The following is a 15,390-nucleotide window of genomic DNA, read 5'->3' as shown; positions in this document are numbered from 1 at the left end:
AATATTGATGTCATGTAAATTACAGTTACATACAAAACAGGGAGCATAATTTCCTCTGAAGTTTCTTTTAAAATCTTTGTTGAAAATACAATTCCATTATAACACTACCATGGTATTTTAGAAAGACAGAGTTTTGAAGAGATAGGAGGAGGAAGTAAATTACTTTATGAAATCCATTTATCTGCCTAAACTACACTGATCTCAGTAACCATATTCCCTGACTATTTTTGCAATTACATATTAAATAGAATCAAATTATCTTGAGCAGATATTGTACAAAATTGTCCCTTTAACTACTTATCACAGAAAGGCAGATTCCTTACCCTAAAATCAATACTTTCCCAATACAACATAGTATTTAGTTAAATACTTTTGCTAAACAAGCTAAGCACCTTGACTTTGGAAATGAGCTAACAAGTTTTTCTTCTGAAATTTAGTTCCTTACACTAAGCAAGCTGAAATCTTCTAACTCAACAGATGCTTTACTGAACACCAACTAAGGCCCACTGTGATAAAATTTACATAACCGTTGCTACTACAAACAGTACTCTGCTGACAATTTTAGAGCAAAAAAATTGTATCTGGGCTGACATTTTTGCATGTCATCCGTCTCTGAACATTAGTTTTATTTCACAAAGTTTGGGAAAAATTGGCTAAACCTTTGTTTTAGTTATAAAAGATTTCAGCTTTTTTGCAGAAAAGCATCTTTTACCAAATGAAAGTGAAACAGTACTATTCCTCTGTAGATATAAAATTGCAACATTTCCTCAATTTCTTTCAAATTCATTTTCCTCTTTATGGGCAGTAAGGAAATTAAATACAAACATAATCCAATTTATCCATAGTATAATCCATAATTAAAGTCTGAACATTACAAATGAGAATATTAATGTTCCAATAATATCATCTTAATTCCTCATTTCTAGTAGATTGATATGTTTTAAAACACATACTGAACAGATTATATAGTGTTGAACTGGTAAAGTTTCCTCTAATTTTCTTATTTCTTGATCTTGGGATTTAGAATTGCATGCCATTAAAAATGCACTAAAGAAGGGCAGAAAAGAGTTTGTAGTTAATATATTCCACATGTTCTCCACATTTGCCCTGGACCTGGCTTGGATGGAGCTAATTTTCTTCAGAGCAGCCCATATTGTGCTGCATTTTCTATATGTGATCAAAACAGTATTGATAACACGCCAATGTTTCAGCTATTGCAGAACAGTGCTGGCACAGCATCAGGACTGGCTGTTTCCCACACTCTCCCCCACGCCACCGCAGGGAGCATGCCAGGGGTGGGCAAGAGCTTTGGAGGGGATGCACCAGGACAGCTAACTCAAATTGACCAAAGGGATATTCCATAACATACAATGTCACACTCTACAGTAAAACTGAATCGGGGGCAGTTTTTCCATGGAAGCTGATTGTAGGTGCAAAGTGACTGTCTTTGCATCACTTGTTTTTGTGGCTTTTTTTTTGGTTGGTTGGCTGTTGTGGTCTTGGGTTGGCATTTTGATGGCTTTTGTTGGGTATTTTTTTGGCGGGGAGGGGAAGGAGGGTGTTTGGTTTTTTCCACTTCTTCCTTCACTTATTGAACTGTCTTAATCTCGACTCAAAAGTTTTTCTTGCTTTTGCCCTCCTGATTTTCTCCCACATCTTGCTGGGGGGGGCAAGTGAGCAAGCAAGTGGGTGTGATCTTACCTGCCAGACAGGTCAACCCACCACAACATTCTATAGTCTATATTCCATAAGAAATGGACCAATTAATTACTTATTAAAATATTAAATAGAGTAAATTAAAAAATAATGATCTTTTTAAAAGAAAAAAAACCCAGTTAGTCAAACATTTGAGAATAGAAAAACTAAATAAAAGTGAACCCTACAAAAACTGAGCAAGAAATATTACTGAAACATTACACTCCCCAAAATGTAGCTACTAGAGTTGAAATTATTACACTATTCTGAACCTGCAGGCAGTCAGATCAATGTATTATCAAATTATAAATATGACATGCATTAACACTTGTTGTGCCATTACATTAAAAAACAAGTATAACACAAAAAAGATGCTAATTAAGTCAGTGTTTTACATTTAATATAAAATTGAAGAGTATATCTTTGTGAACTCTCTTAATTCCACTCTGTTTGTTGTAAACCATGAGAACATATTATGTCAGGCCAATATCATTACTGGTACACAGCATTAGTAAAACATTAAAATTATGTTACTGAATGATACATACACATTGCCAATCAGCTGAAGCATGGCAAATATAGAAACTGAATTTGCTTGACAGACCAGCACATATTTTCACATGTAAAAATTACTAGGTGATATTCGGTCATGCTCTTATCAGGGAAAAAAAAAAAAAACCAAAAAAACCATGCCTTACTCTTCTGATTTTTTCATCCCTATTTATCAATTCATCCCAGAAGTCTGACATCCACAGCTTGTTAATAAATATTTCTACACATTAATTTGAAAAATTAAGTTCCCTTCCGACTCTAACCATTCTATGATTCTATGATTATTCTGTACTGAAATAGGATGCGATAGTCTCTATCAAGTCTGAATAATTAAAGTGAAACAAGCATGGATTTAAGCAAAGAGGCAATAATGTTAATAAAAATAAATGCAGTGCTTATGCAGGTTGACAGGGCTGTGGAACTGCAGCTTTTCCACCTTGTAAGTCATAAATCAAAATCTGTCATAGGATTCAGGACACTTTTCACCATTCCTCACCACTACTAGAGATGGAGCTTGTGAAAGATCTCGAGTTGCAAAGATGGTCTCCCTTCATTGCAAAAGCATGAGGTTTTATCACCAACTTTACATATCTCATTTCCCACTGGAGACTGACCTATGGACAGTTTATCTGCACTGGGTACCAACCACAATATACACACCGTAGACATTTCCAAAAATTTATGAGACGAATCATTAAGCCTCTCTCCTTATGCTGTACAGGAGATGACAGTCTAGCAGGGCACTATCAGTTTGTTTAAGAGAAATCCTTTTATGAATCTGACACTGATCAGTGTTCAAATGTACCATTTAAAAAAATAAATAATTCCAGATGCATGACAGTTAAATGAAGACTGATGTCGAAGTAGTAAAACACTCAAGAGATTCCTAAGAATCAGGCCAGATCAGATAAGTCAAAGGAGGAACACAGAAGCAAGTAAGAGGACTTATCAAATTTTAGATCTCTGTGACTACCTGAAAGGCAAAATATCCCTTGCAAGAAAAGAAGATCTTCCCTTAATTTCCTTTAAGTACATCTTTCTAAGCTTCTTCTTGGTAGCTTATCTCTTAACAGCTCAAGGAAATTCCCATTTGATTAGAAGAATAAGTACAATACACACACAAGTAGCAGGATTTAATAGTTTAGAAAGATGTACTTTGCAAACGAAAATATGCCTTTTCTGCTGTACACAGGCCATATACAGCATAAAAAGAAAAAATCCTATTTTCAGCATGTAGTTCACAAGTTACAACAAAATAAGGATGCAAATCAAATCATAAAATCATAGAATGGTTTGGGTTGGAAGGGACCTTTAAAGGTCATCTACTCCAACTCCCCTACAATGACTAGGGACATCTTCCACTAGATCAAGTTGCTCAGAGCCCTGTCCAACCTGAACTTGAATGTTTCCAGGGATAGGGCATCTAAAACTTCTCTGGGCAACCTGTTCCAATGTATCACCACCCTCACAGTAAAAAAATTCTTCCTTACATCCAGTCTTTATATCTAAACAAATAGTATAATAAAGTAGATAAATACCTAGATATCCTTAGATCAAAGCTCATAGTGATCAGTTGACAAAATCCTGTTAAAACTATACTAAACTGAGAATGAGTTCAGTTAAATTTAAGGACAGTAAAAAGCAGTGCTAATAAGTGTGTTAACATATCATTGACTTTTTAACAGCAATATTTCAGTTCCTGTTTTTGCTACGAAACCCAGCAAATTTGTACAACTAAATTATACTATTGCACTTAAGGAAACTGAAAGACCTGAGGAAATGGCAGTAATAATGCAGTGGTTAGGTAGATGAATGTTTACCAACTGCCAATTGATAACGTGCTTACTGTGCATGTGTGAAAAACTAGAAAACTGAGGAAACTTGATTGTTCCTCAAATATAAACATCAATATGTATGTTGTTTAAAAAGAAGCAAAAATGTTTAGTTGAAATAATGAAAATGGTCCCTTGTCATGACTCCGTATTTTGAAATATATATATATTTTTTTGCCTTTTTAAGGATAAGATGATAATGTGTAGCTGGGAAATCCTGAAATATATAAAAAAATATCACTCACATAGTATGATTTTAATTAAGTGCAAACAAATGAACTAAGTTGCTTTGATTTTCAGTACTGCTAATGCCACAAAAAAGTAAATAACCTTTCAGACAAAGTGTGACATGTGCTCTTAATATATGCCTCATCTTCCTCATTTACCATATAGTCTTACTAATCAAAACCCAAAGTTAAAATCATAAAAAGACAAAACAGGATTTGTGGAAGATTAACTGGATAATTATAATTTCTACCACGGGTTGGAAATGTGACTTACTTTTATTATCTAGCTGAGCCCTGTATTTACTAAATCCTTTGAGCCGCACTCTCTGGCCCAGCAGATCAAGGAACTCTTCAAAAGCTGGTCCTGCCATCTCGTTGTTATACATTTCTTCCTCTGTGCTTTGGCCTGCTTTGCAGTAAAGGATACCAATCTTGTGTTGAAAACTCAGCTGAAATTAAAAAAAAAAAATTACAAAAATTACAAAAATTACAAAAATTACAAAAATTACAAAAGCAAAGGAAAGCCAATACTAGAAGAAATATTATTAATTGAAATATTAACAGCATTATAACCCCTGGAAGAAGTTATAGGAAAGTGAAAAACTAAGTGTTCTGATTTGGGAAATTAGGTCACCATAGAAATTTAAAAAAACCAAACCAACGAACAGATCCACCAAAAATCCAATAACTACCTTGAAAGAAAACACAAATGCAGAATTGTCACTATCTAAACACATATAAAAGCAGCACACAAAGACTTTTGACATAGTTATCTATAAAAGCACACTCTACTGCATGTTATAGTATGAAAATTGTCAGAAGTATACTTTAAGCTAGAAAACGGATTCCAGTTAAACAGTTTTGTTAAACAAACTAGAGTCTCAATTCTAGAACATTGAAAAGAGATAAATTACTTCTATAAAAAAATAAGTATAAAAGCTATAAAAAGTTAAGTATAAAAAGAGATGATTACTTCTTGAGCACAGTATTGTCTTGCTCTCTTAGCTTTTATGCACACTTAAGATGACAAACAGGAAACTTCCATGTGAATGGATTAGTCTTATTATTCTTAGCTGACAAATTTTAGAGCTTCAAACTGACAGAGACCATCAGTCACACCAGAGTCCCTTAAGAAATTCATCTATATTCACGACTCAAATCAACTCTCCAGCTGTAGACTTCTCTTAATCAAACTTCAGGATAAGTGTCTAATGTGTGTTACACAAAGCCTGTATATATTCCTATTAGAGCAAAGGTGACAAGAAGAGTTTGCTTCACCTTAGTCATATGCAACACATGGTCTGCCACGTTAAGTATGTTGTAAAACTCAATCCATAGACATGCTACTGCACTGACGTTTTACCACAGCAATTTTGAGGAAAAGCTATGAGAATAGTAAAAGGTCAGTTCTAGAAAACATACGTATATGAAAGAAGAAAGTGTCAAAAATATCACTCCAAACTTCAAATAATCCTTAACTTTCCCTCTTCAATAAAAGCTGCATTTCCCCATTGCAAGTCAATTAAAAAAACCCACAAACCAAACAAAACCGGAAACCAAAAAAAGGCCCCACTATCCAAATCCCCATCGCCCCTGGAGAAATAAAAGCTTTCACTTTGCTTTTACTAACCGAGTCTTCTGTGTTTTCACGATACTACTGCTTTTTTAAGCTAGTATTCATTCTTTGTCTCCCATGCAATTCAAGATTTAACTTGACAGCATTCTTGATTTAACTATTTACCATCATGCACAACCAACACACAAAAAATCCCCATGATGGACAAGTTAATGAAGATTTTTAAAGGCCATAGATAGAATAATTGACATGAAGAATCTCATGCCCAAAAGGCAAATGTATTAAAATGAAGCAACAGGGAAATGCCAGACTATTGAAGTCAATAGCAAAACACTTCATAACATCAATTAGGCTTGGAGTTCTTTGCTATGATGTTAAGCCTATGAGTGGAACAATTTCTTCTCATTTTAAGTAGTACAACCAGGCCTTAACTCCATGATTTCAGCAGATCTACATTCATGGCAATGCACATTAAAGAATTTGGACTACTGGTGTAGAAAACCTGCAGCACGGCAGGAATGAATACTGTATGATGGCAGCCCGTCTGCCTCTCTGATGAGCCCCAATCCATCCTCTCCTTTTGATAACTGCCGTGTGTAGGGGTGAGCCCTTGTGGAACACACTCTGGCAGGAGGCCACTGACCAGGGAGCAGTTAGGAAGAAAGAACAGGCTTAGTAAGGAGAGAAATGAGGAATGGCACTGCAGTAAGGTTTCACCCAGGCAGCACAGAACACAGAAGAACTAGGAGCTGTGCCAAAGTTTGATGTGGAATGGGAGGGGTGACCACCTGACAGAAAAGGAGATTTTGGCTATGGATGCACTGTAGGAGCTGCCTGAGACAGATCGGTGAACTCTGGAGCAGGGCAAGGTTAAGATACCAGCTTGCTCTTGTCATTTCATTTCAGATGTTATCCATCCACAGTGCTTCCTTGTTTGAGCCCCATTTTGAAACACTGCTTGGAAGAGAGTTAGGTATTTAACAAAACGTTCCAGATTGCACACTGGTGACTATTTCATTCAGTGGAAAGCTGCCTGAACATTTCATGAAGGAAACTGGAAGAGAACTGGTCATATAAATGTTAGATTACAGGAAGCAACACTGTTATTTGACACTTCCCAGCAGAGACTTAAAATGACTGTGAGCACACTGCCACCTCTATCCCAGCTCTGTGTCAAACAGTTTAGCTTAAGCCACAGGGAATTTAATTTAATTTCCTTGAGTTCACATTAGAACTGAGGAGTGGAGAAGTTGAAGGCCAACTGAGCCACCAACAATTGGGGCAGCGACTAACAGTAAAGAAGCACCTGGGGAAAATATTCAGTCTAGAAATATGCAATCATACTACTTCAGTCTTTCTGAAGAAGCCAGTCATTCCTGAATTTGTTCATTAATATCAAGATAATTCCAAACAGGAGTGAAGTGTACCTCTATCTTTCAGAATAACCTACCATCTCGCGGTTTAAACGCTGTCCTAGGAGACATTGAAGATGAGGATCTGAAACTCCACAGCCCAAGGAAGGAATTAATCCTAGGGTTTCACATCATGGACAAGTACTGTAAACTCTAGGCAATTAAGTACAAATTTGATTCTACCAACACCACTAATCCTAAACAAGGCAGCACCTGCAAGCTCATTTGCAGTAATCTGGACCTCCTACCCATGTGCTAGGAGTGTTAATGACTATGAAATTAGAATACTTAAGCCAAAGAACTCTCATGTCAAGATCATGGCGACTGTGCAGAAACAGAAACTAAGGTACTTGTAGAACATCAATGACTAAGAAAGAAGTAAAGAAGAGGCTGACAAAGCCAAAGTATGTGTCACATATAACTGGCATGAGTAACTACCAGAATATTTAAAACTAATACAGTTTGCCAGTCTTGAAATGGTAGTGCACACTTATTCAAGTCTTTTAAAGTAAATAATTGCAGACATGGTTCTGATTCCACTATTTCTAAATTAGAAATTTTACATGTGATGTAAATTTAATAATGTGACATCACAAAATAATTTTTAAACCTGTTTAGCTACTTCAGTATATCCAATTTGCATCTACTTTCTACTACGGTTTTAGTCACAAATTTCCTTCATAATCCAATACCAGATTTCACTGAAAACTATGGAACTGGTAGAAAATTACATCAAAACACCGTAACAGTCTTCAATCTGCTGTGGAACTATGCAAACATTTAATGCACCATTTCAGAAAATGGACATTATTCTGGTGACAGTATTAATCCTCTAGATCATGATTCATATTTTTAAATTCATGACACTTCAGCCACTCATCACCTTCAGTTGCCAAGCATAACACTTTTTATATTTGCTTGATAAATAAACTGAAAACATCAAGTATATAAGAGGATTAATGGATCTCATGCCAGTTCTATGCACAGCTTTCTGTCTATGTTCAAGCAATTATCTCATAATAAGCAGCACATAAGATACATTAATATTACATTTTGCCTAGTGACAGTCCATTTCACAACAGGACTGAATTTTCAGAATTGACAAAGAAATTGATTAAAGTAGTACTTTGGACAGTTCAACGGACAATCTCCATTTACAATTTGTGGAAAATACTTACAGTGAGTTTGGGAAATATTCAGGTCAGGTCAATTAAAATAGTACTCTATACTGCCTAAAACATACTGCCCCTCTGAGCAGTGACTATTATTTATTAGACTAACCTAAACTCACTCTGGAGCTCAAACAGGAAAGGCAGAAAGCAACAGTACATCAGGAACTCCTAGATTCAGAACTGAGTGCTTCTGATTTCCCTTTACTGTTTTACCAGAAGAACTGACAAACACAGGAAAAAATAAGGACATTACATAAAATGAGTTTTCAATTAAAAGTCCTCCTCAAAGACTACAGTGAAGAAAAGCAGTAAAATATACTTGCATAACTGGCTTAATAGTCCACCCAAAACCACAATTGTCCTCCTCTGTCTACATTTACTAGGTTTTGAGCAACTTTTACAGCCACAAGAGAAGACAGAAGAATTCTGATAGATACCACTAATGTCAGATGTTACTTAAAACTGAATTAGCATTAAAAAATTAATTATACCATCATCATAATCAACTGGATCCATCAGCTGATTCAACTTCAACAGACAGATACTAGCTTTGGCCTAGAAAGTGCAATCTTCACTTTAAACGAGCATTTTTTAAAAACATGGTTTTAAAAATTTTAAAAACACGGTTTTAAACATTGATTTAAAAGCCATCACAAGCCTGTCCTTCACAGAATATTCAGAAGCTATAAATTTAATCACTAACTTTGAATGAAGCAGATTCACTTTATTGAACTCAATAAGCCTCACCATTTTCTCTCCAAATTTAAGCCATATGAATATTTCATTGCCATGCAGCTAATTCATTAGTCTCAATCACAGTTTCAGTTGTTTGAACCCAGAAGTATTCTATTCTAATAAGACTACTGCGAGTTAATCATAAAATTTTATTTTAAAAACCAACCTAAAGTTTCAGATTAGCTTAATACTTTATATTCTTTTGCCTCCTTATCTACACACAATATAAATGTTAGATGTATTTTCATTTGCATTCAGCACTCGTACACATTAAAGTATAAATACAGATTGTGAAAATCACTTCTTACCATTGTTAGAAGTTTAGATATAATCTTTCTCTCACTCAGTCATCTAAAGAGATTTCCTAAGCTGCAATGCATTTTAAAAATAATTTGCTTAGAACACAAGTATCTCTAAAACCAAGAGAGTGAGTGGTGTGCATTACAGATCCATGTTTATTAACATTGCCTGCAAAATATTTTAAGATTTTTTTTTTTAATTTAAATGAATAGTCGTTAAAGAAAAGTCATGTGCTACATACCCCTTGTTCATCCAGTTTAAGCAGCTGTTCAGGTACTTTGGGTGAGTTGGAAGCCTGCCTCAGGCACTGAATGCTCAGCTCTGGTATTACATACTCTAGTACCTCTTTGAGAGGCAGACCTCTTGCTGTGCCATGCCGAGCAGTAGATGGTATAGCATCTTCTAAAATTGCTCCTCTAAGTGTAGTAAGCTGCAGTAAAGGTAAAACAAACAAAACATTTTTTAGTTCTCATACTACAATGACTTTTAAAGATATAAACTTCAGGTTTTGGCAAAAGCATGGAAGAAACAATGGGAAGAATAAGATCCCTATTTTTAATTTTTGTAATCAGTGAAAAGATTACTAAATAACTTTTTAAAGAGGATACAGGCTCATATTGTCTCAGTGACAAATGTAATTTTTGTTTAAATAAATACACTGATGATCTTACTAACAGGAAAACTAAAAATTGTTAATTTTGATGCCATACTACCCTAGCAGACATGATAGTTGAATGAGAGTCTGGAAAGGTGAGGTAAACCACAGCTAATGCCACCTTCACTTAACGCATCCACCTATTTTTGAAACCATGTTGCTTTACCTTCATCAGATTTGGCAAAAAGACAGTAATTTCTTAGAAGTGACACAGCATAATCACCTCTCCACAGATACATACAGAAACACTTCTTTTTGGCAGTAAAAGAAAAACCTAGCCTAAAAAAATAATTTATATATATATCTGTTTCTGTATCTGTTTGTACAAGTGCATGAGCCCAGGGATACAGGAAGTCTAGCTAACACTTCTCTCTATGTCCTAATCACAACAAAAAAGCCATAGTCATAAAGCCATAAAAATGAAAGCTAGTTGTTGTGATAAAGAAGAAATTAGCAAGAGACACAAATTAGGTGGAAATGGAAGCTGAGATGTGTCCTTCCGCAATGATCACAAGTGAGCTATTTTTTCAAAGAAGGCAATTATTTTTATCAACATATTAATATTCCTTCCACAAAACATGAGTGTAGAAGTATATAAGAACATCTCTCAGAAAAAAAAAAGGCAATAAGAAAGTATTTTGAAACAAAACACAAAAAGCTTTCATATTTTTCCCCCTCCCTTCCCCCCTACATTTCTTAATATTTTATTTCTATCATTAGAAATTTAACATCAAGCTCCTTCATCCAAACTTATCTTCTGCTTTGTTTTTATCATCTGTTCCCTTGCTTGCCCCTTGCAGTTCCCTTCAGCCAACTTATCTCCCTTTGGGTGCCCGCTTAAAAAGAGAAAAATTTTATGCAGTACAGAAGAGGACTAATGGTACAAGAAGCATCCCTTTCCCATTAACAGATTTACTTTCAAAGTTAGCAACATATCCACACACAAACAACTAGTATCTTAAACTCTATGTTAATTTTTCCATTCCTTTGCAGAATTACTGAAAGAACCTTACCTCACTTGTCCTGAAAACTATACGATAGTTGAACTGAGATCCCTCTTTCTCCTTAGCATCTTCAACCTTCTCTCTCCGGATGCTGACTGCTACAGGTCCAAGATTTTCATCTATTCCAAAGTAGTTCTGATGCTCTTTTGCACAAGAGTGAATGAAGAGAGGAGAGAATAATGAATTATGAGTCTCCTAGAAAATATTCATCAAATCTCATTAAGTGTTTCTGCAGCAAGAAAAAAGTATTATTTTTAATTGAACTATAAGATCTGTAAATACACTGATCTTCCAAACTGCACAGTGAGTACATAAATCACAAAATGCAAATTTTGATGAGCGGAATGGTCACTGATACCACATAACTCAAATTACTGCAACTGCTGCTACTACGAAATAATCATTTTTTGCTTTTTTTGTTACTAAGAAATTAATGGTTTTTCTTGGTGCTGTAAGAAACTATTTGAAGAAACTGTATCTACATAAAGTCTTCTTCTAGAAGCCTTCAAACAAATAAGGTGCTACGTAGCTTCCTTCATTTAATTCAATTTATTCTTATTTTAAAGCTTTACATTCAAAGCAGCAACTTAGTTTGAAGTGAAAACTGAGGCTAGTAACTCTTTCGTCTTTGATGAATAGTTAAATTCATCCTTAAGCCACCTGGCTCAGTCTGGCAGAGTAAAGTGCTACTGACAGAAGTTAGCGACTATTTAAACAGACTAGGCACACTCAAGTTCATGGGACCAAACAGGGATACATGCTGAGGGAACTACTGTAAGGCCAGTCTTTATCACCTTTGAAAGGTCATAATGAGTGGTTACACCCATCTTTAAAAAGGGCAAGAAAGAGGGTCTGGGAAGCTATAGACTAGTCACCATAAACCTTAGTTCCCAGGGAGATTAAGGAACAAAGTCTCATGGAAGACATTTCCAGGCACATGAAGAACAAAAAGATGCTTACAAATAGCCTGCATAGATTTACCAAACGCAAATCATGCATGACCAACCCAGTTGCTTTCTACAATGAGACAACTGGCTTTATGGATGAGGAAGGAGCAACAAATGTCACCTACTTGTATTTTAGCAATGCTTTCAGTCTCCATGCATGTAGCTAAACTGAAAAGACATGGTTTGGACATGCAAATTACAAGGTGGACATAAACTGGCTGGACAGCTGGCCTCAAAGGACTATGATCAGTAATACAAATTCCAGTTAGTGGCCAGTTACTGAAAGGTTTATCAAAAGTTGATAGTGGAGCTGTTACTGTTCAATATTTTTTTAAATTATCTAAATGAATGAATGGAATGCATCCTTAGCAAATTCATGTACATGACCAAGCTCAAGAAGAACAATTCCTGTATTGGAGATCAGGGCTGTAGTTGGGTGCAACAGACCACGGGGAATAACGGGCAGGCTTTTAAGAAATGAGCAATGTGTGCACAGGGCACATACTTGAATGCCTAAACCTTACAGTGTTTTACAAAAGGGGGCAAAGGAGGTTAACTCATCCGCACAGGCAGAGTCCTATAGCTGTAGGCTCTCTGTGCTTCACTGCCCACTCTCCCCTTCCCCTGGGGGCTGCTGCTGAGATGGGACAGCTGAGCTGCATGTGAAGCAACTCCTAACCCGCTGAAGTTTTCGACCTGACGTTAAAATAAACTCTCCGCCTTGACAATCAGAAAAAACAGACTGACAAAAATGTCATGAAGACCAACGTAAACCCATACTCTGCAACAGAGCAAGCTCATCCAACAGCATGGGCTGGGGACCAACTGCCTCAGGAGCAGCTCTGCGTCAAAGGATTGGGAACCCCGGTAAGAACGCCCCAGCAGAACGCCCTGAAAAGGTGAAAGCTAAAACACACTCTGGGCTGCACTAACAAGAGCATACCAGCAGGTCAGGAGAAGCCATTATGTCTCTCCGGCACTTGTGAGGCCACATAAGGAGCAGTGTCCAGTTTTGGACGGAGTGGGACAAGGCCAGCAAACAACATCCAAGACAATTAGGGGCCTGGAGCATACAACAGATGAGGAGAGGCTGAAGGAGATGGGCTTGTGCAGCCTGGAGAACAGCAGGTTAAGGGGGGAAATAAATGCAGGATCCTACTAGCTGATGGGGCGTTATAGAGGAGAGAGACTCCTCTTCAAGGTACAGAGAGAAAGGACTAGATGGAACCATCAAAAGATGCAGCCCTTCACTGGGTGAAATCAAACACAGGAAAAGGCTGCTAAGAAAACTTGTGAAATCTCCATTCTTAGAGATGGTCAAAAGCTAAACGGACAGCTAAAGGGGAATAGATTCTGAGCAACCTATTCAGAACCTACCTTTAAAGGTAGCTTTAAACAGGTAATTAGACTGAATGACCTCCAGAAATGTCTTCCAATCCAATTTATGCTATAAATCTGTATTTTAAATAGCAATGAAATAATAGACTAATTTCCCCTTTTAAGATTGTCTGGATTAAAACCACTTTGCTACCATTTTCTAGCATTTTTGAGCTAGTTTGATACAATGTATTTATAGAACTATGTAAGGAAGTTTTGGCAAAATGTCTTACTGAGAAGTCATCCATACTCTCAGAATGGATACAAAAAGATAAAAGTTATCTCTGCATAAATGACAGTCTTATTTGTCAAATCTAGTTTAAATTAAGTTTCCAGTAGCCCTTCAAAAATCTATCTATAAAGTATGTTGGTGGTTACAGTCCATCTCCCACTGGAGAGAAAATGAGCAGCAGCACATTACAACTAGCACTCTTTTTTTGGAAGGGATCCTTCCTTTTGGAAGGAACTTGGATCAAAGGTGCACAGACCTTAAATTTTTCACTCATGCTCACCAAATATATTCCTTTCCCCATCCCGGGAATTCTACCTACATGGATAAATTATACTTTGTGGACTTCCCAGTATTAAATTAAAGCTTTGAGCCTTAATGGCCAAATTTATCAAATGGAACAGGATTTTACAGACCAGAGAGAGAGAGATTCAGACTTTCAACAACATAAAAACTCCCCACAGCTGCATATTCAGGCTTTGACAAAAGATAAACTTCTTAGGATTTCTATAGCCTTCAATTTTGAGATAAATCTAGAAAAGGGTATTACATATTTACTAGATTTCTTGGCTGCAGTATTACTGAGCAGAAAAATGCAAGCTTGGCAGGTATCTGCTTATTTCTTGTAGAATATTAAAGACACAAACCCAAAGACATTGCTTATGTACATTAAAAACAAATTAAATAAAACAGTTTCAAGAATGGGAATTAAAGAAGCTTAAGTAAATGAAAGAATAGCATGGTTACTGATATTCTGGGATTTGGGGAAAACATTTTTAATTCAAGGCACTTTTTGAAAAAAAAATCTCATAAAGTACAAACTCATTATGCTCATTTAAATGTATTTCTGTTGACTTAAAAGTATTAACTGGAGAGAAGAGAAGAAAATAAGTGCTATTTTCTAGCTCTTTAAAGAGAGATAGCAAAATACTGTTCATTTTTCACTTTTTCATTTTGAGGAATAATTGTCAAGTTTTCTTCTAGTACTAAAGTCTTACTTATATAAAACTAAGTTAATACCAAAAGCTTGCTAAGCCTGTACACTTCTTCTAAGACATTTTTTCAGTTTCGTATCAGTAGGTAGATACAATAAGATATTAAGGAATGGTTGCAAGCATCCCTCAAACAAAAAGCATGCTAATAACAGTCAAGTCTCAAGGTATTATGAGGATAATTGCACAAGGGGAAAAGAACAAAACAATGATAATAAAAGTATATTTCAATTACCCTTTTTTAAAATCAACATAGCTTTTTTCCGTTCTCCTTTTATCCCACAAAAATATAGTTCACTAAAGAACACCATTAATAAAACAAAACCATGAGATAAAATAAAATATTCCAGGTTTTTCAAACCTTAACTGAAAACTGAGAAGATATTTTCCATAAACATTAACATATTTTACATCAGTCGTGTTGGACTTGATTTTAACAATAGTTACAAAGCTTATAAATATGCAGGAAAAAACTACAGCTCATTTAAGGCAACACTGAATTCCAAATCTCTCATTTCTTGAAAGGGAATGGAATAATTAGTGCTACACATGCCAGGGTGTTTCTTCCATGCATCTTAAAACAGAAATAAAACTTGTACGCTGACAAGTGCCAATTATAAAACTGTGAATTAAATCAAATATTCAGAAAGTTGTTTCTTTTTCAGAGATATCTTGTTCAGGGCAA

The 15,390-nt window shown here is 35.8% G+C and overlaps 1 protein-coding gene across 4 annotated transcripts in view; it reads right to left on the bottom strand.

The window, feature by feature from the left end:
- SIPA1L2 (signal-induced proliferation-associated 1 like 2) overlaps positions 1-15,390 on the bottom strand; it is a 107,891-nt gene that overhangs the window by 65,033 nt on the left and 27,468 nt on the right. For all 4 annotated transcript variants that reach the window (XM_014951021.1, XM_014951022.1, XM_014951023.1 and 1 more), the window contains exons 3-5: positions 11,170-11,303; positions 9,743-9,931; positions 4,581-4,755 (exon numbers count right to left, since the gene is read on the bottom strand). In XM_014951021.1, the coding sequence (XP_014806507.1) occupies positions 4,581-4,755; positions 9,743-9,931; positions 11,170-11,303 (498 nt within the window). The remainder of the gene's footprint in view (positions 1-4,580; positions 4,756-9,742; positions 9,932-11,169; positions 11,304-15,390) is intronic.

This window comes from Calidris pugnax, unplaced genomic scaffold (genome assembly GCF_001431845.1).
Source record: "Calidris pugnax isolate Ruff unplaced genomic scaffold, ASM143184v1 scaffold24, whole genome shotgun sequence".
NCBI lineage: Eukaryota > Metazoa > Chordata > Aves > Charadriiformes > Scolopacidae > Calidris > Calidris pugnax.
This window is presented reverse-complemented; position numbering and strand designations above follow the sequence as displayed.